General features: G+C 40.4%; 1 protein-coding gene across 16 annotated transcripts in view; it reads left to right on the top strand.

Annotated features, from left to right (window-relative positions):
- LMO3 (LIM domain only 3) overlaps positions 1 to 24,400 on the top strand; it is an 86,657-nt gene that overhangs the window by 5,568 nt on the left and 56,689 nt on the right. For 10 of the 16 annotated variants that reach the window (XM_039520318.1, XM_039520309.1, XM_039520314.1 and 7 more), the window contains one exon: positions 10,886 to 11,099. In XM_039520318.1, the coding sequence (XP_039376252.1) occupies positions 10,894 to 11,099 (206 nt within the window). In that variant the 5' untranslated portion in view covers positions 10,886 to 10,893. Of the gene's footprint in view, positions 1 to 1,008; positions 1,034 to 1,062; positions 1,207 to 2,519; positions 2,653 to 2,687; positions 2,950 to 3,965; positions 4,076 to 10,885; positions 11,100 to 24,400 lie in introns of those variants that run through there. The other 6 variants (XM_039520322.1, XM_039520325.1, XM_039520327.1 and 3 more) reach the window with 6 other exon arrangements.

Consider the following 24,400-nt stretch of genomic DNA (forward strand, 5'->3'; position numbering starts at 1 on the left):
TCACTTTTGTGTGCACTTGTATATTTCATTGTCGGCAACCGCTGATGATCACATCTGTGCAGTACATTAAGTGGCAAGCCTCTTCATCTGCACGATTTTTTTTCTGATGATTTTTTTTGTGAATAATTCATATGATTATGAAGAGAAAAACTGCTATTTTCTATCTCTTTCTCTCTTCTGCAGCACAGATTAAAAAAAAATCTTGCTGTAAATTGCATGATTGGGGAGATAGCCTGCTTTCAAATAATTTAATTCATGACAAAACCTAATTACTGTCAGGTAATACCCTGTCAGCTTTAATGCATTTCATCAGTCATAATGAAAAGAAGAGCATTTTATGACCCATCTAATTATCATTACATTTTAGGGGGAAATGAATGGCGTGGAGCTGAATGTTAACTATTCCATTTTATTCCTTTACACATGTGGTTTGGCATATTATTCACTAATTTTTTTAAAAAAAATATTTTTGGGGGGGCGGGGAGGGCTGGAAAGATGCAATTAGATCTGGGTGTTTGTCCCTTGCGCGCACACACAAAAAAAGTGACAACGTGGTTAATGTCTCTGCAGGTTAGTGTTGACATCGGGTATCTTATTGCCACAGTCCAAATAGAGTACTAATTACTGCGAATGATGTCACCGTAGGCAGAGGAATAATCCCATCATTTAATTAGTTGAATGATTTAAACAAAGATTTGCATAGATGCACTAATCAGTTGCCATGAATTACAGAGCAGCAGTTGCCAGCGAGGGGTAACAGATCATACAGTTGGAGGGGGAAAAAAATCTCATCTCCTTGAACATAATTAATTTAATTGTCCTCATTAGCTGTACCATTTGTTTTGATTTTATTTCTCCCTTTTCCCCACACAACTTCTCCCTCCCTCTCTTCTTCTCGGAGTGCATTGGCTGAGCGCGAGCGAGAGACACACTCACACTGCTGTATTTTCAGAGTGGTGTGGTAGCAGAAGTAGTCTATAAACACAGGGAAGTGCGTCTGCTCGCTGAGCGTATGGGTGCGTGCACGAGAAAGGCAGGTTTCTGGCGAGTCTTGCTTTTCTCTGCAGATCATATCAACAGAAGGGGCTTTTATTTATCTGCTGCCTCTGACTGTGCTTTTCGGGAGCTTGCTCAGGTTGGTTGTGGCTGAGTTTGGTCCCATCCCATTTAGCGAGAGGAGGGCAACAGAATCAGGAATACTCACAGGTACTGAAGTTATCTAAGTGTGCCCCCACCCCCCAAAGCGTGTGCATTTACTAGGTTGATTTGACTTTTTTTTTATTAGAACTGCTGGATTATATGGGGGGAGGGGATGGTGGCAGAGTACTTCAATGCTTTTAAACCTTGGGGCTTGAAAGACTTCCATAATATGAGTGTCATTCAAATTTAGGGTATGTTGTAAGCTGACATCTTTCAAAGCTTTGTGGAAATCTAGTGTGGTGCTCCTAATAGCAGACAACAGAGAATCACTTTGAAGTCTGAAAACTGGCTTCACAAATTCTTAATCTGGTCTTTCTCCAAGTGCAGATGGCTCTTAAAGGAAGATGCTGTGGATTTTTTTTTTACTTTATTTACAGTAGACTAGGCTCAACATCTTTTATTATAGAAAGCCAAGAAGCGTTCAGTCACGGTTACAAAGCTCATTAGCCAAGTATGCCATACCTATTTTATTTATTTATTTATTTATTTTGGTCGGTCTGGCTTCTGGTCAAGTAGATTTAAACATTTGATTCTGTCCCTCCACCCTTTAAGCATAGAGTGAGATCTCGCATTAGATTTTGGGCTGGGCATCCCATACAGAGAGACGAGTTCACTGGGGGATTATCCTGAGACATGGGCAGTCAGTTTAAACAATAATTTAAGGTGGCATATGCCAAGCGGTGCCCAATGTGAGTACTGGTAGATCGAGCCCCTTGGCAGGTCTGATTGGGAGTTTGGAGATATGCTTGAAAGTTAGGAACCAGCTGAGGAAGGAACTACAACACTGGAGCTCTCAAGCAGTTCTGAAAATCCCATTTTGGCAGCGTAGAGTTAGTATTGAATGGGTTTTCACTTTCACCTTAAGGGTCTTTCCTGGGATTAATTAATAGCGCCAGAGATATGTGTCTCTTGCCTCCCCCCCTCCCCCGCTTCTGTTTTGCCTGGGCAACTTTTTTGGGGGGTGGGGGGGGGTGCACGCTCCCTCTCTTTCCTGAGTCTGTTTCTGGAGGGCTGATGCTGAATGGCTTCTGTAGAGGTCACTTTTTGTGTGAGGTTGTCCCTGGTGTTTGTGTCTAGCATATGCATGTGGTTTTGCTGACTGCACTCTCCGGCTTGTAAATTTTCACCATGGGAAATTACCAACAAAGCCCAATCTGTCTCCTGGCTGCTTTGCACTTTCCGAGGGCGGCTGTACTTGAGTGAGCTGCAGAACGGGAGGGGGGAGAAAGAGGAAGGGGGGGTGTGGTGAGGGAAGAGAGGTAAATAGCCTTAAATCGGAAGGGAGCTGCTTTCTCTGTGGTCTTCCACGAGAGCTGCTTGGGCTCTGCTGGCTCAGTAATAACCGAGTGACCTTTTCTTTTGCTGTATTATGTCTGGCTGGTAAGGGATTGCATTTTGCAGCTGATAAAGCCCTGACTTCATTCAACGCGGCTCCTCACACGCTGCTTTTAGGTAAGTTGTCTTCAGCCAGGACGGCGAGAGACAGCCTTGGATTGCAAGATACTAAAAGGAGGACACCTGTAGCTCGGATGCGGTCAACACAATTACTTGGCGGATCCTTGAGGACCTCATTATTTTAAACTTAAAAGAATAGCGAGCTCTCTTCTCCCCCTCCCCCCAATCTCTCCCGCTCATCCCTATATTTTTCCCCCAAACAATGCTTCTTTTTGACCTTTCCCAAGGAGAAAAGCTACAAAGCAGCCACTGTGCTTATTGAACTGCCTCCCCCTGTATCGCTTAATTGAGAAGGTAAGTGAGGCGACTGTATACACAAGCTTTGGGTCATTTATGTGTGCGCGCATCTCTCTCTCCCCTAATGAGTCATAAACTGGGGCTGCAACACACACAGACTCATTCGTCTCTGCACTGCAACTTTCACTCAAGCTGCAGCTCTGCCGAGACTGTTTTGTTTAAATCATGTGAGGCTTCATTATTTTAATGATGAGACATGAAATACATGCAATCGGAGGATGCTGAGCGAGACCCGCGCAGCTGAATGTCTGGAGAAACAGCAGTCAAAGTTAACAATGAAACTGCAGCAATTTCCACATTATTTTTCCTTCCAGAGCGTCTCGAAATGTAGTCTCAATGATCGGGGAGCAGGTGGACGGTTTTCCCCCTCTGCTTTAATCCCAGCACCTCCCTTTAGAACAGTTTAATTTGTAACTGGCTCTGTTATTATTTTGAACCCTTGAGATGGGGTCCAGCAATTACCACTCCTCCATTGCCACAAATGGATGTTTGTTTTTTTGCTTGCTTGTTAAGGCAAAGCAAATGGGGTGAGAGGAGGGAATAGTGAAATGCCAAATACACAGGGGGTAATACACTGCATCAGCCTGCTTCCCAGTATATTTTTACATGAGGTATGTATGGAGCGGGGGGTGGGGGGGCAGAAAGGGTAGCCAGATTGGTGTTATGAAATACTAGATCTATTTATGATCTTTTTCATATTGAACATGATATGGTAGGCTAACGCTGCATGTGACAGTTTAATCAAATCCATTTGTTACCACGAAGCTAAAAGAGACCGCTGGGATTATAGGATTACGGACAGAGTTAGGGGAAGCATGTGGTTTTGTCATTCGCCATCATTTTGCACACTGCTACATTGCAAGTGGCTGGCTTGTGTTTGTTCCACCAGTCCCCTAACCTCCACCTTCTTCCCCCCCCCCCCCCCACCCCAGTCTCCAAAGTGCCTGCACAATAGCCCAGCTTCGGCTGTCTGGTGTGTGTGTCTGGCTGCAGCGCATAAGGCTCCTCGTTTGACCCAAACTGGGGAAACACTTGCTACTTTGGCTGGGATTTGGTGCTCAGTGAAAAGGCGCTATCTAGGCACTCTTAAGTCAACTCATGCAGAAAAAGGAGAAAAGTTTTGGTAAGGTTTCGATCTCGTGTCTTAGTTTGTATTTAGCATCAACGGTGCGCACTCTGGGAGTGTTGAAAAGGCTGATTTCTCTTTCTAAATATGTTGCTGTAGCGTGTGTGTGTTCTAAAGAGATCTGAAATATTGCTTCCTTGAACAGTTTTGTAGTACTGCTGCTTAAGCCAATTAATCTTGCTAGGTGCAACAAATATTGTACATTCTCTTGCAACCCCTTGCCCCATCCCTGTGTGGCTTGAAAAGGAATTAGCACAAAAGGCTTGAGTGTCTAACTCCAAAAGGGATCCTTTGTTGTATAGTGTATGTATGTTTCTTATTTTTTTTTATTTTGCATGTGAGCTGCATCAAAATTGAACTCAGTCTTGCAAATCTCTTGTTGGCCTTTGCCAAGCACTAGCACTTTGCTGCCATGGTAACTGTAATTAAACTGATAAGAGTGGAAAAATGTCAGTATCTCTGAGCCTTGCAGCTGCATTGGAGAAAAAGGGAATCAAATTGGTTCCCAGCATCATTGCTCCAAAAAAAAAGGGGGGGGGCTGTAGGGGTAGGAACACAGTTAAGCAGTTCCAGTCCCTGAGATCAGGGGGACATCTATTTGCATTGTTGTCCCTCAGGGGGCTACAGCCTGCTGGGATGCTCTGGGCCAATGAAGAGAGAGAAACAACCTTTTAGGCCCAATCTAGCTTTCAAAAGGGGAGGGGGGAATCTTTTGTTTGGTGTCTCCTGGCAATCGAAAGGCCATGTTGGCCAAATTTTTTAATCTGTGTCAGTGCTCCCAGCTGTGGGACTGAGTTCCTATTTTAGCATCCATCTAACCTCCCCTTCTCTTCTGCCCACTTCCCCCTTCCCAGCATTCACCCCCCCCCCCAAAATCTGATTCATACATGTCTTTAGAAGCGCGAGTGAAGTTTTGTTATTTACTATAGCAAAATTAGCTCAAAAGTACACACAAGAATCCACGTTCACAGTACTCAAAAACCTTACTTTTTTCATTTAAAAAAAAAAAAACCCTGGGTGTTATGGAGTTGCGGTTACTTTGTTGTGTTAACTACAGAAGCTGAGACTGTGCGGATGAATGGCACAGAACAAGAGAGCATAATGGAAGCAATCAACCGTTGTGCTGGTTCACAATGCAATCCAGGCAATTAAAAGCTCACCAGAGTTTAAATGAAATGGTTCTACTTATTTCTGCGCACCACACTGCACAGGCTATTATTTGTCTCTCTTTTTAATTATGATTTCCCTTAACCTGTCAAATAACTCGGAATAGCAGGGTCTCGGAGGCAATAAGAATTTTCCACAGAACAATTCACATGCCAATCTCAAACTAGTTATGACTCCTCATGTGCTGTAAGCAAGTTATGAAATGTATCTCAGTTTATGAACACTTAACTTCTTTTAACACTAGTGTATCTTCTTTTCTCCTGAATGGTTGGGAGAGAAGCCGTTGGCTGCTTTGTAAGTGTGTGACTACAAGCATCTGGGGCATCTGAAAAGCAGGGGAGCTGGAACAATTTGTGTACTGGGGGCGCTAAGCCATTGAACCAAACGGTAAACCCTGTATATGACGGAAACTCGGTCAAGCTAGGGGGTGCGGCAGCTACCCTGAAAACATTTTTGGGTTTTCCCCCTCCCGAGAATCTTTAATTCTTTTGTTGGTTTTGTGTATTTTATTTGAAAATTCTTTAATTTTAAAATTACTTAAGTTATCCAAACTAGTCTTTTTAAAACACAGGCAAAACTTGGCCCTTTGTGAGGTATAGCCCATTGATATTGGTAGGAGCTGTGCCTAGCCAAGGGCAAAATGTAGCCCTAAGTGTTCTAATGAACCAGTGCAGAATAAGCACGGAAAAGTCAGATGCTTAGCCTCTGACTGATACTTTTAGTTTAAGACTAAATATCAACTGTTAGGGAAGAACAGTATGTTCTGTCCAGCACCTTCCACAATGTGGGCACCGATCTTCATTGCAAATATTAAGTCTGCATTGCAAATACTCTAGCGTACACCAAATACTTGTTTCCCTCAAATTGAGGAAGAGGGTAAGTAATGGTTATACAGTTGGAGTGAGATTTGATTTATTTATCTATTCTTCGCTGTATACTCTATTTTCAGGAGCCTATTTCCCCCCCCTTCCACTCTTCTCCTCCTTTTGTGAAGTTCATATCCACAAATTGACAGCCATTTCACAGTACATTCCAAATAAAAAGAATGGGAATGAGTCATTTTGAAGGATTTGGTTATGGCAGACCAGGGTAAAGTCCAGGAATTGGTAAATCAGAAGATAGAAATCTTCTCTTACCTTTCCCCAGGAGTTCAAAGGGTAGAAGATGGTGTCTAGGAAATTTCTTCAACCTACAAAGCTGTGCTATCTGCTGTGACTTAAAATAAATAAATAAATTAAAAAATCCATGATAGTATACTGGACTACTAAGAAATGTTAATTTGAGAGTGGCAAACTGGGGTCAGTGATTGTGATCAGTCTAGACTATAGACCTGTGATAGATAATGGGTAGTGCTGTGTAGGGAAACCTTGGTTTTAATTTTACAGATCAGGTGCTCAACTCACTGAGCTGAGTGTGGTTTGGAAAGGCTGATCACAGTAGCTTGTGCCCTAGAACTAGCGGAAGTAATGTACACCCTTCAGCAACAACCAGTCAAACAGTGTGTTTGTTGGTGACTGTATCCACAGGGAGTCCTGCGGTTCTTCCTTAGAACAAAAGGATCCAGACAGTGGTCCAGGGCGAGCTGGCTGACCGTAAGATGCTGGCACTCTTTATTTCAGACTAATATATTTTTGGACATCTTTTAATGTAATTGATCACTTTCCATGTAAGCAATTGCTGTAGTTGCCATAGGGATCGTATGGGATCCTTAATGGGTGAGAGCTTATCCATGAGACCATCTATGTTAATGTGACCCACACAACAGGGAAAAAAAAATGGAAACTCTTCCCTAGAAATGAGGGGACAGAAATTGTCCAGGGTTTAGAAAGAGGAGGGGGGAGTATCCTAAGAGTCTACCAAGCACTGCCAATACCCTTTTTCCCCCCCCCTCTCTCCCCTGGGGGGGAGGGGTGACATACAGGTCAGGCCCTAAGGAGGACTTTTAGAGAAAAATTACTAAAATGCTTGAAATTTATTTCCAAGTAATGTTAAACATCAATTGCATTGGATTAATTTTCACCAAAAGGGATGAGGCTTCAATCTAATGCAGCTGTTGTGAAAAATCTCTCCTTCCCCCCCAATGGACCCTACAAGTGTTGTCCTCATGAGAAGATAGATCTTGCCAGTTGGATGCATCTGAGCCACCTTTACCTCAGCCCCAAGAAAACAGGTGGGGTCAGTGGGTTGGGGCATGAGGACGTTCTCCCGAATCACTGAAGCAGAGACATGAGAAGGGAGCTGTGAATACAGTTAAAAATCTTGATGTAGCCTTTGACCATGTCCTTACTTTTGCATCACATTTTCTATGTACTCCTCCAGTTGGAAGACACTGCAGGCCACACCTTTACTTATAACATGATGACCTCAGACAAGCCTTTGGGGAATCATGAGGTTTGATTATTTTAATGCTCTCAGATTTTTGAGCCTTGCATCGGTTCTTGCAGTTTGTTCACTTCAGACTGCAAAAGGACATTTGCTCGCTGGTTTGATCAATTAGGATCAGAGACTGCCAGCCTGGATTTTCTACCATGGTTACCTATCAAGTGAAAATTTTTACATTTAAGATATATATTTTAAAGCCCTTAGCTATCTTAGCTCCTTATTTAACCTGGATTCCCTCAAGCTAAAGTTTCAAGTCCTCTACAGTCCTTCATCCTTCTGAACTTTTTAAACCAAATTCCAAGTAATTTAGGCTGCTTGTTCATCAGTCTCTTTTCATTGGTTTATATTGTGTATGTGGTTTGGAGACTGCCTTGTGCAAAGCCATGAATGGCACCGATATTTAACAAATGCTTATTTCAGAGGAAACGTTAAATGCTGAGGTTTCTCTTTACTCTGAGTGGGTATTAAATATCCAGTGGGATTTTTCCATAAGGTATTTTCTCCAGTGTTCTTGACACAAGTTCTTTAAAGGTGTTCTGTGTGCTGTTTGACTGCTGCCTTTACCCACCATTCATGGCTATATTTAAGTAGTGCTCTATGCATGCTGCTTGTGGGTGGCGGAGCAGGGTGTAAGGTGCCATAGACAGTGCTTAAGGCACTGGCATATGACATGAGTGATCTGAATTTTTTTTTCTGGCTCTGCTGCTGTGGGCTTCCCATGTGACCTTGGAAAAGTCACTTAATCTGTGCCTCAGTTCCCCATATGTAAAACGGGGATTATGTCCATATACCTACTGGGAGCCATGAAGATCAATTAATTGAGAGATGCTACAGTTCCGGGGGGGGAGGGGGGAGACGCAATACACAGAGACAGAAAAATAAAATTGTTCAGTATTTATGAGCTGTTGACATCTCAAATTAGCACTGTTGTATTTTGGGTTGCTTTGTGTTACATACTAAGTACTTTCCATGTAATGATATGTTAATCTAACAAATGACTAATAGATGGCAGGGGAACGGGGGCATGCCACAGTGTGAGTGGGGATTAGTGTTCTAACTTCAGTGACCACAGAGCTTCTGAGGTAAAACTTAAATCTTACTCCCTCTGGCCCCCCAAAAAGCCTCTTAATGGGATCTAGAATCTGTGCAGACTGCAGTAACCGTATGTTCTCCTTGCAACTACACTTAAAGACCACTTGGAATCTACAGCTGGCACAGAATGCAGCAGCTTGTCTTAGCAGTGACAGCCATAAAGGTATCTTATAACAGTGTTTCAAAGTCTACACTGGCTTCCTGTTGGCTTGTGTTAGCTTAACCTGAACTAGGTAAGAGATTATAGCTACCTCAGACTGCTTCTGCCTCCTGGTATGTTACCGCAACAATTGAGATCATCTGATAAGCTAAATTTTGCAGTCCCCATCTTTTATAACAGTATGTGGTAGGGTATCCTTGGTGAAGAGTCCATAACTCTGGATGCTGCTTTCCTTCATTGCTCTCACAGAGTCCACATCTGACCTTCAAGGCATGGAGCAGAGCCCTACTATTTTCCCAATCTCTGCCTGAGGAGGGAGAGCAATGAGTGTGCGTAATAACACTTGTTTCTGGGTTGGGGTTTCATTATATTGCTCGGATCTTTCACATTTGGCTGTGAGAAACTGATTGTAATATTTATAATTGGGTGCACTCTTATTAAAAATACATAAACTTATAGGCTTGGCTTGAAACACTGGAAAAAATATAGGGGGGTGTGTGTGTGGTGCATGCTCTCTTGCTCTTTCTCTGCTGCCTGCCTGCTGTAAGGCAAGGAGCAATAACGTAGCCCTGTTAGATGTTTAAAATGGGAGGACTTTGAGATGCTGGGGGCAGGGAAGAGAAATACTTGGATTTTAAAGGACAAGTCTGATAACTATGCCAATCTGGGGTGGGGATTCAAACTAGTAACCTAGAGACATTCATTTTCAAGGTCTTCGGGGGCAGATGTGTTTTTACCCTGTGCACTGTTAAAACTAGTGCAGTCGGGTCCTACTCCTGATTGTGTCCTTGGTGATACAGCAACTAAGGCCTTATCTATACTATGGGGGGAGATCGATCTAAGTTAAGCAACTTTAGCTACATGAATAACATAGCTGAAGTTGATGTACTGAGCTCTACTTACCGTGGGGTCCACACTATGCTATGTCAACAGGAGATGCTCTCCCGTCGACTCCCCTTGTGCTTCTCATTCAGGTGCAGTACAGGAGTCAATGGGACAGTGATCTGCGGTCGATTGTAGCGGGTCTTCAGTAGACCCGCTAAGTTGACTGCTGATGCATCTATCGCCGCACATTGATCCCCCAATAAGTGTAGACAAGCCCATAGTATCATTTCCAGTTCTCATAGCCATCTATTCCCCCTCCTTACAAGTAGATGTCAGCCACTCAACATCTCATAAGTGGCATTCACTGTTTTATCTAAAGCTATAATATTTCCATTTACTTCTCTTTAGGAATGTTTGTTATAGCAGGTGTTAGTTCATAAAATGGTCTTGTTCTATAGCACTGTGTACTGGCCAGAGCTGGGAAATCAGGAGAAGTGGATTCTGTTGATCTTGCCAGTGAATCACTGACCTTGTGCAGGTCATTTTGAAGCTAATAAAGCTTTGATGCTATTTAGTCTGGATGAAAAGTGCTCACAGAGGAAAAAATTCTCAGCACCTCCTAATTTTCACTAGCTGGCACTTTCTTTAGGTGCCTAAATGGGAACTGAGCACCCAGAAATCTGGCCCCAAATGTTGAGCACTCTTGAAAAAACTAGACTTGTACCTCCCTAATTGCTTCAGTTTTCCCACCTATAAAATTGGGAGCACTCGTGCTTAATATTTGTGAATCATTTGGATGTGTCTAGTACGAAGTATTATCAAATTCAGGATTTTTTTTTTGGCTTCTGATTCAGCTCTTCCTCAGATTTGTTCAAATTTCTGGCCATTATAAAAATGTCAAAATTCTATTAATTGATTTTTTTTAACCCATTATATAGCAATTTTTGCCAAGTGACTGAGAAGGCAGGGATGTTAGGGAGAAGGTAAGGAACCTAGACGAGATCTGCACTAACCATTTAGATTAAAGGAATATTAATGCTATTGTCAATGTGATATTAACTATTTAGATCGTGTGCTTCATCTAAAGAGCTGTCTCTTTATGCATTAGGAAGAAAAATTCACATCTGTGAAGGGGAGACAGTTGTTGATCTCATTCTTCTGTCTCATTTGTTTTATTTCAGGTATACAAATGCTCTCAGTCCAGCCAGACACCAAGCCGAAAGGTTGTGCTGGCTGCAACCGTAAGATCAAGGACAGGTATCTTCTAAAAGCCCTGGACAAATATTGGCATGAGGACTGCCTGAAGTGTGCTTGCTGTGACTGTCGTTTGGGGGAGGTGGGCTCCACCTTGTACACCAAAGCCAACCTTATCCTTTGTCGCAGAGACTACCTGAGGTAGGAGGGGGGAGTTATGGTTGTCTAGCATGTAAGCATTGTAGTCCTGTTCAATCTTTCTTACACAGAGACAGACCTTGGAACAATAAACACCTGACTGCTATAAAATCTTCGCCCAGTACTATATTTTAAGTACTGCACAGATAAAACAAATGCCATGATAGAGAAAATACTTTGACTTGAAGTAACCCACTGCGTACCTTCTTAAAGTATAGTGTTCAGTGTAAAATGTATAGCTGTCAGCCTGACAACACTGGAGTCTGAAGCCTTCTATTTAGAGGAGAGTGTAAGCATTGTAGCTTTCTCACTCTGCGGTTCTTCTGCCCTTAACTTGGAGGAATCCTTTCTACCTCTTATAACAAAAGTGCAGAGATCTACATCTGTAAAGCGCACTAATATGTTGCAGATTAATTGGTTCACTTAGACTGTGCTGGTGTGTTTTAAAGTAGTGCTGTTTAAAACAGTGCTACGTTGACATGCACTAGGGACCCTTAAGTGCACCCCAGCAAAGTCTACGCAGACCCATTAATGTACAATATGTTAAGTGCGTGTTAGAACTCTCACCCTTGTAAAACCCATTACCCCACTCTGCAGAAAAGACCTAAAATAGATTAGGTAGTATGTCTAAAATGGCCGTATACCCCAGAAAAATGTAGCAACACAAATTAATGTGAAATACTGTAATGGTGATGACTGGTACTCAACTGGCTGGCCTCATTACATCTCCCTGCCTTAATGATGATCCGATTGTGGGAGGAGAACACAGGTGTGAGCTCTGTGCTGCTGCTTGGTACCTCCCATTCAGTTATGCACTCTCTGACCTGCGATACAGATTGAGGCGCTTCAAACGCAGTCTTGTGTAATGTGGTGTGGTTTTCCTTGTGAAGCCCACCATTACAGGTTTGAGAACACTGAACTGAATGCAAGATAGTCTAGCACAGGTGCGGCGGAGCTCAGCATAGAGTTTGGACCCTGAGATTCTTGTGGTGAGGGTGCCAGTGAAGTACCTCGTGAGGTCTTATTCTAACAAATTGGTACAGTTGCTTGAAAAGGCTGGAAACCATATCTAAAGGAATTAATATACAACTGTCAGTCATATGCTCATGGCCGTGGTCTCAAAATGCAGAAAAACAGCTTCTTTCCTGGTGACAATCTAGCTTCTCCTGATTTTTTCAAACTAATTTTTAAGGCCCCCCACCCCCATTTCAAATGATTATGCAGTAGTGAAAAAAGTCACATGGAAAAAGCCATGATGAAGTTACAGGTTTATCGGTGTCTTTGTATTTGCTGTCAGTGAGTTAAGCAAATTTGGGATCTTGAAATAAAGATGTGTTCCCTGTGCCTCTCAAATCAACAGCAAAAAATGATCAAGACGGTTCTGTTTTGTGGTGCAGACTAGAACCTTGTGGTGCAGACTTGTTCTATGGCTGCTTGGGCTCTGCACGGCTAGCTCGAGTGGAAAACTTGGTTTGCCAGTAGATTGAGCTTGAAGATCATTTGACCTAATATGCCAGTAGGAAGGGACCCCATTTCTACATAGTCATTTGTCTGAATATAACCACACTTGAAACCTGCATGTAAGTCAGTTTATCATCTATACACAGTATTTGCTTTTCTGATTAGTGTAACTACAACCAACAGGGGAGATAAATTGTGTTATTGTCAGGTTTAAATATTTCATCTGGCTGTGGATTCATTAAAATCTAGTCCTGGTGCTTATTCTGTAGTGATATTTGCGAGTGCATAGACTCAAACTTTGTATTTACACTAAACTTCAAACTGATGCACTTAAGGTAATTGCAGATAGTCGTATTCCTCATTGCCGCCTTATTTACTTATGCAGTGAACCTGTACAAGTAATCTTCATTATAATGCTAATGAAGAAGCTAGTTGTTCTCTAGCATTATAGGCAAATAGTTTACAAAAATATGAAAACTTATTTGATATGAATATGAAGAATAAATTACTTTGTACTAATGAACAGATTCGGGTTAGATTACAGCTTCAAACGATCCTCTTACAATCTTTTATTTTAACTGTAAACAGAGTTGTGGTCAATTACATATAAAATTGTTGTAGCTTCCTATTAATTTATGTGGTGCCCTCTAGAGGATATGTGACTTCAATGATACTAAAAGAGTAAAAATAGTTTAACAATTTCTCTTTCTGTTCATTGTTTTTCAATAAGACATCCATTCCAGAAATTCTATAAGCAATAATGGAGCCACTCTGTATGCTTTACATGGTTCGATTATCAAACTGGGGGAAGGAGGTTGTTTGCAGGGAGGCTTCCTGTCTTTCACCCTTCTTCAAATCTTGAGTGTACTCTGAAAAGTAGTAGTTTCTCAGTATCAGCACCTTGATATCATTGTGATTGGCACTATATAACCTCCTTGAATATCTGGAACTCCTGAACTCTATTCAAACTTACTCTCCCAGTTAATGATGATAAACTAATTTTACTTCCCCTTTCTAAGCAGGGGACGTCTCTGTAGTAAGATGTAACAAGCTACGTCCCAGAGGATTCATTGGTGGCCTCATCCTTAAACATATGAGTTGTCCCAGTGACTTCAGAGGGACAATTCATATCAATTAGAGGGGCAGTTGGGGTGGGTGCTGCAGGAATGAGCCCTATTCTGTTAACCAGGAAGTAAATTTTCTTGTATAAAGAAAGGGCTCAGTATTAGAAATAACTTTCCATGAAAATGAGATGCAGAATATAGTTTCCCTGCAGGCTTCTGTCTCCTGCTCACACACTCTTAGGTTAAGAAATGAAGACTTAATTTAAGGAATTTAGGTTCACTCTTATATTTTTGCATCCAATTATAATAAATGGAACGTACTATTAATACAAACAGTTTTTCTTCAGAAATGTGAAATGACCTCTTAATGTATCGACCTATCCCAATCTGTACTCCATTCTGACTGGCAGCATGTCCATTTACAAGAGTGATATTCTCTTCAAAATCTGTCATTATGGCAGTTAATGACCAGTTGTTATGTTAACAGCCCTTGGGCTGTTAACATATCAGACTGGTTGTTAACTGGAAGGTTATTACTTACTTAAACCACAGGTATGAGTTGTATGAAATATGCTTTAGTTATGTCTCACAGGGAACTTTTACAAAAAGAACTTTAAAATGAAAAACTGCTTATTGTTACCCTTCTCGGGTGGCAAGGTTTTTGCCTACTCTGTCTGCTCACTTGACTTTTGCATGTTCATTAGCACCCCGGGGCACATCCTTATTTTAGGCGCAAAGCATGCGTGGCCCTATCTCAAGGATTGCTACTCTGCTTGCGCGCACATGTGCCGCAGTGGGTATTTTCAGATGCATGGTAATGTGTGCCGTACATCTGAGACTAATATCTGGCCCAAAGTGTCAAATGAAAGGCTGACAATTAAATGTAACTCAGTTGCATTAAATAATGAGCTTCCTCAGAAGCAGTGAAAAATATGAAACTACAGCTGTGCTAAGCTAGTAGCAATGTAGGTCAATCACCCTTTTCACTTAGGTTTTTAACTACGCAAACCCTGCTGAGCGACCAATGACTACAAAGTGCTGTTTCATTCCTATTTAATTTTGGCAGCATTTCACTGAAGAGCAGGCATTCACGTAGCTAAATTATCTTCACCGTTTCTGGTTTTAACTCAGCTCCATGACACTAAATGTTGGAGTGCATATCTCTTAGTAAACCCAAAGAAGATGGTTTCTGATTTTTTTTTTTAAAATCCATTTCAACATGGAAATTGAATTAGAACTTTTATTACTTTTGCCAGGCAAAATTCTCCAGCCAAGCAAACAGATCATAGGAGAAGGATTCACAAAATAAATATTAGGGTGGGCTTTTTTTATGTAGTATATTTGTGGGAGAGTGAAATACAAAACATTACAATTTCTTTTTCTTATAGACAATGATATTTTAGCTTGTAAATTTACTGCAGACTTTAAAAGTATTGTGAACAGCTATAAAGATGACTAGATTACTTTTTGTTGGGGAAGATGATGAATTATATTTTATTTGCTTTGCTTTTGGCTGAAGACTTCAGAGACAAACCAAGTTTAAAAAAAAATTGGCACAGATCTTGTAAAGAATGAAAAGCACGCTACAGAAAGTAAAGCGTTCAGGCATAAACATCCTAAAGATACAGCGTCTGTAAAATATTTAGATTGTGGAAAGATGGATAAGGTTTGCAGGCTGCAAAGATATGAATTGTTTGAGGTGGATTCAGTCTTGCCTGTACAGTTGCCCTTACTCTAAAGGTGGTGGTTATTTAAAAATACATAATAACAGGAATACTTTGGGTGAAATTCAAGAGAAGGAACTTTTTAAAATGTGTCGTGGTCTGGTGCTGATTAATAGCTCCTGTGTGGTGTGTGGGTTATTTCCCCCCCTTCCTTAGCATGTTGCAAATTGCATTTAAAAACTGCAGACACCTAGGATATTAACTCATCCAAAAATACATACATACATACATTAAAAGTGTGTTTTCCAGGGAAAACACTAGGAGTAGTTGGGTATGGAGTGTATTCTAAACTGTACCATATTTAATCAGCTTTCTTAACTCAGGGCAGGAACTGTCAAAGAATGAAGCACTAGGTCGCACTGAACTCCAAGTTTACCTATTGACGTATGTTTGCAGGACTGAAGCATAAAAGCTCACTTTTCCTTACTAAGGGCCTGATCCTGGAAAGCTTTATTAATTGAATATTCTTGTTGGAGTCTAGAGGACTATTCATATGAATAAGTTTGCAGAAATGGGCCATAAAAACATTGATTTTTAAGATATGTCAGACATTGCATCTTTCTGCTTGTTAGGAATTTTTAGTGTGTAAGATACATGTGTTAATAAAAACTACACTAATTATATGTGCTGTTAGCTTTTTTTTAAAAAAAACTATTCTATAAAAATTGCAGTAAGAAACAACTTTTCCACTAACTGCTAAAGCGTGTGGTGAGATCTCCAGGACACTTCAGTCTGTCATTGCTTTGTATAGTTTTTCTACCATACACTGATAACTAGTAATACTTCTCTGATATATTGGTCTAACTAGGCAGGATGTTGTATGTAATTTTATCCATTTTAGCTTTTAATATGGCACCTTCAGTTACACTGTAATAATTAGTGTTTAGTCACATGTGGAAATACTATATTCTAATACAATCGCTAAAGCATAATCTCAAAGTTTGCTAGTGAAGTTTGACGCTATCCAGCAGTTCCATGTTTCTGGTAATTTGTGCATTGTTAAACTCTCATTAATCCTATGGCTGTACTCAAGGAATTTCAGGAGAGCTGAAAGCAGACACATAAGTTCTCCAGAAATTTCATGTTAAAAGTACATTTCATTTTGAAAACTTCTGCAGCATTTTGTGATACTACTATTATATGGTATCTGAGTAGCAAATAATTGCACTACAAAGATTTTTGTCAATTGATAACATTTTAACAGAAGTTTTTTTTATCATTTTAAGCTAGCCTGTACAATGCTAAACCAAATTCTATAGGATAGTTTAAAAATTCTATAGAAAGGATTTTGTTCTCTATTGAATTGTACAGGATTTTAAAGAGTTTATTCTAATCCTTCTATTTTAATATCTATAGTATCCTGTTTCTTCCCTATTGATTTCTATAGGACTCCTCCATAAATGAATATCTGTAACTCTTCAATATCTGTAACTCTTACTTTATGTATAAAGTATTAGCTATATTTCAGTAGGTTGCTTCTGTAGGTGTAATTACTCTCAAATGCACAGTGACTGATCTATGTTTTATGAGAATAGATAGGAAACTTGTGTTCTAACTTTCGCAATGTTGTAGTATCAGATTTATAGTATATTCTTTCAATGCACCCTAAGTGCTGGTTTACAATATAGTAGTCTACAAAAATAAATACAGGAACATACTTTTATTCTCAAGCATACAATTATCTGCATATAACAAATTTTAATATTATTTGTCTGCCAGTGCAGTGTGGAATCTGTGTGTGGGTTTTTTTTTAAAGCCAGATTCAAATTTCCAACCATCTTATATTTTGTTTGTTGCTTCTTGTCTACAATTTTCCTGATTTTTTTTTATGGTATTTTACTTACTTTTGTAAATACTCTACAGCATGATTTTGGTTTTGGGAAGATAAATTCTTGAATCTGTTACCAGTGACAGATGGTTTAATTTCTAGCTTTCAAATGTGACTTAGATGTACTATACTTTCCTTTCTTTTCATTTTTTTCCCCAACTTTAACATTATGCTTGTTTCTCAGTATTAAATGTAACCTTTCTGGTGGCTTATAAGCAAGCTAGGAATTTCCAAGGTAAATTTCGAAGGTATCCAAGATGCATTTTATGCAACATTTATGGCAGATCAAATAAATGTTGTTTGATAGTAAAGCAAAAAGCTTAATAAAACTTCTTCTTTCATCAATTTTCCCAATAGAGGGATTTTTTTAAAAAAGGAAAACCATGTATTTTTCCCATTGAAAATTAAATAAAATATTCCTTGACAAATACATGTTTGAGGACCAAAATATTTAATGTATGTACAATGCATATTTTCAATGCTAAAGGCTATCAGTTTTCATTTAGCAGTCATAGGTATGCTAAAATATGAGGGCATATATTGTTACCAGATGCCTTGTGTTTTGAAAGCTTATTTTCCCCAGTGGAGACTTTATGGTGACATGGAAGGCCCTTTAAATAAATCTAAACGATATCCCCAAGCTTAAAGTCTGTCTGGCCCAAATATAATACTTGAATTGAATTTTTGATTCTAATGTTCACTTAGGAACTGAATGACTGAAGCCATTGCCAAGAAATCTTCTTGTAGTTAAGAAGTTATAAATCATGGCATTTTGGTATTGCTGCTATTTTATATCCTTCTGTGGCTGAGACTCCAAATTATTCTAAATTCATGGGCCATTAGCCATTGGTCTCTCAACTCCCTTCTTTTCTTTGTTTTTAGATGCCCATGGAAATGATGCATTTATTTATTTCAAAACATTAGAGCTTAAGACATCCCTAGGAATACACTGTTCCTTTAAGAATAGATATTGATTCTGTCACCAAGTCATCTTTTGAGTACAAGATGGACAATGTAGTTAGACATACCTGACTTGGCAGAAAAAATGTTCTGTTCTGGAGGGCATACATGGAATTGAATGCAGCCCACAGTAACTAAATTTCGGATTTACCTACACTGCTTATTCTGCAGTTTTTCTAATATTTAGAACATTGTTAAATATATCCTTTAATATACTTTGGGGTTGGGAATGCAGTAAAGTAATGGCACATCTTTACCACACCACAGCAAGGACACAAACGAAACTCACTTAAATAGCTGAAAAGTAAACTCAGTATTTCAACCAAAATCCAACAGAGTATGTATCATTCTGTTATCAGAATGAAAGGATTTCCACTTAAACCTCATAAGCCATTCATGCTTAGTTTAAAAACCTGTTATGATACAAGAATGTGTTCTGGGATGGATGCAGGAATTATATGGTGAAATTCTGTGGCCTGTATTATGCAGATCAGATGATGATGGTTGTCCTTTCAATCCTTAAAATCTATTTCAGATATGGACCAATCTGCCACAGTACTTAAACATATACTGAAGTTTAAATATTTGAGTAGCCCTCTTGATATCAATGGGACTGCTCAAGGGCTTAAAGTTAAGCATGTGCTGAAATGCTTCGGTGGAGTATTCTATGGAGAATGTATACATAATGGTTTGTCTTCATGTACAGCAATCCAGCTACGCTGCTGTAGCACTTTAGTGAAGATGGGAGAGCTGCTCCCGTCAGCGTAGTTAATCCACCTCTGGGAGAGGCAGTAGCTAAGTTAATGGGAGAAGCTCTCTCTTGTTGACAGCGCTGTCTACAGTCAGGGGTTAGGTGGGTGTATAACTCTCTCATTAGGGGATGTGGCTTTTTCACACCCTTGAGCAACAGAGTAATACTGATATGTCTGTAGTGGCCTTAGACCAAACTCTAGCTTCAGATCAAAACTGCAACTACCGTTTGCTCGAATAAGAATTGCACTTGCGTGACTGAAGGCACAAGTGGCCAAAATTAACAGCTGGGGAAGGCTTTTATTTGAGTTACTGTTTTGTAACAAACTATACAACATGTTACAGAAGCCTTTGCTAGGGAAAATCACCTCCTATAAAATGAAGTGTGTTCAGACCTGTATTGGTATTCCACAGGAAATTCTCCTGCAGTTTCTGTGTTAAGTGGCATTCTGCAGTACTGTAATTTAAGCTTTTCATCTTTTCTCTTGCAAAAATGATAATGTCTTGTGTTAGCACATACTGGATGAAAGTGAGAATTGCACAACATCTAAAGATAAAATTGCTTGTGGGGAGAGAAATCGGGGATTTTATTGCAGCTTCCTTTTACATTTTGAAGAGGTGAGAAATAAACAAGGGATGTCAAATTTTGTAGCCAGACATACTGTAACGGGATGTATGTTGTACTATTTAGAAGGGAACTATACAAAACCAAACTGCAAATGTCACTTTGAATTTACCTCCATTACTTTTGCATTACGATTTTGTGGTCAAGCCTTTGAAACTAGGGCTTTGTGTGAGATATATTATGGGAGATAAGATTTCTCACCCTAGATATCTGCTAACAGCTGCTGGTTAATCAATTCTATTAAGCCATGGGATAACATGTAGTTTTGTTCCTCCCTCCCAAATTCTCCACATGTTGCAATAGAAATAGATGAATCACAGAAGCCAGACAAGAAAAAGATGTTTGGGTTGAACTAGGCAAATACTAGGGGGAAAAATCTGACACAACTCTCCTTAACTCCTAAATGAACTCAGTTATTACCTGTGTATGGCCCTTTTGTGTTTATGGAAAGTAAAGATTTACATATATACAACCCAGTTTTAATATTTGCTCAAAGTAATTTTCAGTCACATAGGTGAGTATAGATGTGTATGAATCCACAATTCAAGCTCACTAGTACTTGCAGCAGAAGTACTTGTGTGTTTATCCAAAAGTCAGACCATGTAACTTACCTGCAAGATTACAACTAAATAGCCGTGCTTAAATAGCAAGTATCAAATACTTGCAGAGAAATGTTTGCATCAATCCACAGTTCAACAAGGCTGTGTTACTGTTTTGAATAACACCCATAATTGAGGAAATCACTATTGCTAACGCACATCTTTCTTGAGAAATGATTATTCATTGGATTACATTAACTGAATGTAGATTCTGAGCTCTTCTAGAAGGGTGTGTGTCTAGTATGTAGTACAGTGAGGCATAGATCTCAGTTGGGGACTTCCAGTCACTATTGTAATAATTAACTGTTGACTCAGGTCTACTGTTGGGTATCCTCTATCCCTCCTTGCAGTGCAGGATTGTTCCTTATCCATACATCTTCCTTTATGTTCCAGGCTGTTACACTCAGAACTGTTATACCTCTATTCTTAGTATAGAAAGAAGTCCTTTATATACCACTTGTTAATATCCATATACAATAACTTTGGATCCTCTGGCCCAGAGGGCTAAAAAACTCCAAAAACACCTTCTAGTGAAAACTTTCTTTACTGTAAACTTGTGGGGGAAATGCATTTTTCTACAGTTGGGGGGGGGGGGTGTTAATTGGTAAATGTTCAGCCCTAGTTGCTGCAAAGAGAACTTTCTAAATCTGAATTGTTCCCCCCTCCACACACACACACTCTCTCTCCTCTCTCTCTCTCAAGAAGAGGGAACTGACACACTCCCTCAAGAAGAGGTAAAGGTGGAAGTTTACTACAAGGGTGTCTTGCAATAAATGCTTTTAGTTACATTATTTAGTTTTAACTTGCTACATTTAAAAACAAGTTATTTTTATCTAACCTTTGGCCTTCAGTCCTGAAAACACCGCACCCTGTGCTTGACTATTACTTCTAATCTCCCCATTGCAGAACCACCATCCCAAGCCACAGGGTGGTGAGGTTTTTTGCTCATGAAAGGCTCAAGACCACAAGGCTGCTACGGGCTATTTGCAAACTTGCTGCCAGAGCTGTCTGGTGAAATAGTACAAGCCTCACCCTATCTTTGGCTCTTGTAGGTCAATCAAACTTCTGACTTCTATACTCAGATTCATTCGCTCTTTCTCCCTCCCCCATTTTGAGGGGGTGTGGGGAAAGGATCACACCATGTTTAGGGCAGGTTAAAAAAATAATTTGATCAACAGAATTCATCTAGTGATTCAAAACTAAGGCAAAGGGTTTTAAAAATGGGTGATTAAAGTTATGCTCTGAAGTCCTGATTTTTAAATAGGTGCTCTGATTTTTCAAAAACTGCTGAGCACCCAGCAGTGCTCACTGACTTCAACTATGGCTGCTGGTGCTCAATCTTTCTGAAATCAGGCACCTTCACCTGATTAAAGATGGGCTGGAGTGCCTAACTTTGGACCCCCTTTAAAAAAAAAAAATCATACCCCCTAATGACTTGTCTATTAAATTCTGCATTGAGAATAAATTAATTCTATGCAATCTAGGCCTGCTACATGGTGAACTTTAAAATACTAATTTTAAAAAAAGGCAGCAAGAAGCACTGTGATCTAGTAGCTATGGCAGAACTTTGGGCTCCACTTTCGATACTCGCTCATCTTTAATTTCTGTGCCTGTTTCCTCATGGTCAAATACTAGGATACTGGACAAGCACCCGAAGACTCCCATAAGTGTTTTTGTTTTGGGGATTTTTGTTGAAGCATAAGAAGGTACAAATGCTTCACTGTGTTCTAAAGAGGCAATCATTCAAAAAAGAATCTTCAGTATGGTACTAGATATTTATAGCAGGTAACACAAGGTCATTTTAAATTAATTCCCAAGAGACAGGAATTTTTTAATCATAGTAATTATGAAATCTAAACCAGGAAATGCTATGAACATCCCAACAAATGTGCTGTTTTAACATTGATGACAATAGTCCCAAATTTGCCATACGCAGTTCCTCAAGCTCCTCACCTAATTCTTAATGAACTATTAAAAAAAATCACCCAGTGAATAAAAAAATGAATACATGTTTAACTATGGGTGTGTGTCATGCTTTTGAGACCCTTTAATATGAGCATTGATGTGTGTTTGTGAGGCTCCCAGTTACCTTCCATCTCTGGGCATGACCTTGTCTGATCTCTTTCCTGCCATGTCTAGAACAGTACCTGGCCCCCACCCTGTTTTCTTACCTCGTATGTGGTGTTAGGCTAGTTCTCTCCTCTCTGGGAACAAAATTATATTGCTTTAAAGGAGTAAATCTTAATCTACCAAATGGGGTAGTGCTACTCATTACAAGTTCCTTTAAGAATTCAGATGTTTTAAAGTGCTCATGATTCCTTTATTCTACCAAAGCAATATTTTCCTTGATCTGCCACTTTTACTTCCCTCCCTCCCTCCCTCTCCACCCAACCAAATACATCTTCTGTATTTAAGGTGGTTGTGTGTGTGTGTGTGTGGTTTTTTTTTTTTTTAAATCTCTACAGGAGCTAGTTTATTTGTAAAATCTACTGTAGTTTGGCAGGTTCCCAGTCATTCATTCATAGGCACCTACTGCATCTGGCAAAATAACTCCAACTAAATATGCTGTGTGTATTTTTTTGGTAACACAGGTGGACTTGCGATCTTAGCAGATAAAACACCTAGTATAGATGAAAACAGTTTTTTTCCTGTGTGTTTTAAAAAGCAGCTTTTAAGCCTCTAAGGTTATTTTATCAGACGTGCACTCTGCTGTTTAAAAAATTCCTTGGCAGGTTCTTCATTTTAGGACAAAGGAACGGAGGCAGTTAAAGTCTACTTTTCCCTCCCCAGTAAATATGATCCTGCAGGGGTTGTATTTCTGAAAAGTAAGTTCTTGCCACCAAATCTTTACTGGGTAGTGCTTGGATTATTAATGCAGCACACTGTCAGAATTACATAGGAAGTAGGTGGTGTTCCTTTTACTGGAGTATCCAACAGGTCTATTGATACAAGGATAAGTGTTCCCTTTTCACTAAAAGGAAAATTGGGCAGGGTGGGGGAATGAAAGAGAGGTAGCAGACACATTTCATTTCCAAGAAAATCACAGTTGTGAGTCTGGATGCAGGCCTAGAAACCCTATATCTGCAAAGAACTCAGGGTCCAACCCGATAGATGGCCAGCCCCTCAAAGGACTGTCATACAGCCTTGCCAGTGCTGCTCCATTAAACTTCCATTGTTGTAACTACACCAGTCGTGTAGCTGCACATGGAAACAAGTCGGGGGGAACACACTGGTACAGACTTAATGCTCTTCTCTCAGCAGAGCTCCGGGGTAGGCGCTGCACTAACCAGACTGCCAGCGATGCTGGGCTCAGTGACTCTCAAACTCTTTTTTTTTCCTGCGGACCACTTGAAAATTGCTGAGGGTCTCCAAGGCCCACTTAATGATCTTTCCAAATGTTGTTTGTACCATTAGCTAACTATTGTAAAGCACTTTGGATAAAAGACCTATATATTTAAAAAAAACATTAACTTTTTTGTTCTACCAATAAAAGCACACAACTCATATTTCCATAGCAGTAGTTTTACCTTTCAAATACGATGGCTGTACCCTCTCTCCCCCACCGCGTGGCAGCGTCCGAGCTAGTGCTGGGAAGGAGGGTGGGACTCTCCCTGCCACAGTAGCCACAGAGCTGAGGCTAGGAAGGAGGGCCATCTCTCCTTGGCAGCCACAGCCCTGGAGGTGAGGAAAGTTACCTCTTTCTCTGGCCACCGCAGCTCTGCACATCCCAAATTCACCCCACCCTGACTTCTCACCCCACTGCCCCCTGTTCCTCCCAAAGCCACCACCTCATCTTACATGTGCGTCTTTGCCAGGGTCCAGGCACCTAATTAGTGGAGCCATGCCTGCGCGGCTCCGTTCATTAGGTGTCTGGCCCTTCATTGTCCTGTGTGCGGCTGCCCAGCCACGCACCTTAGAGGGAATTATCTATGGACCACCTGAACGGAGTTCACAGACCACTGGTGGTCCATGGACCACAATTTGAGAACCTCTGCTTTAGATTAAAATATGATGGCCTCAAAGGAGCACATTTGTGATAGAAGGCATAGAGTAAGTGTTGGGAGCTGGTTCGGCTAGCTTCTCCTCTGCATGCTTCTTGGATTGCTATACGGGGCCGCTATACAGAGCAGCTGCTATGTTTTCAGTATCAGGTCCCCAGTCACGCCATGCCATGCCCAGTCAGATGGGCTGCCTTTGGTGGGTGAAGGGCATGAGTCAGGGTAATCATTCCACCTTGGTACTATAGCCCACCTTTGGGTGGATTTTCCATTTCCTGGGCCCTCTTTGCAGCAT

This window comes from Mauremys reevesii, linkage group 1 (assembly GCF_016161935.1).
Source record: "Mauremys reevesii isolate NIE-2019 linkage group 1, ASM1616193v1, whole genome shotgun sequence".
Taxonomy (NCBI): domain Eukaryota; kingdom Metazoa; phylum Chordata; order Testudines; family Geoemydidae; genus Mauremys; species Mauremys reevesii.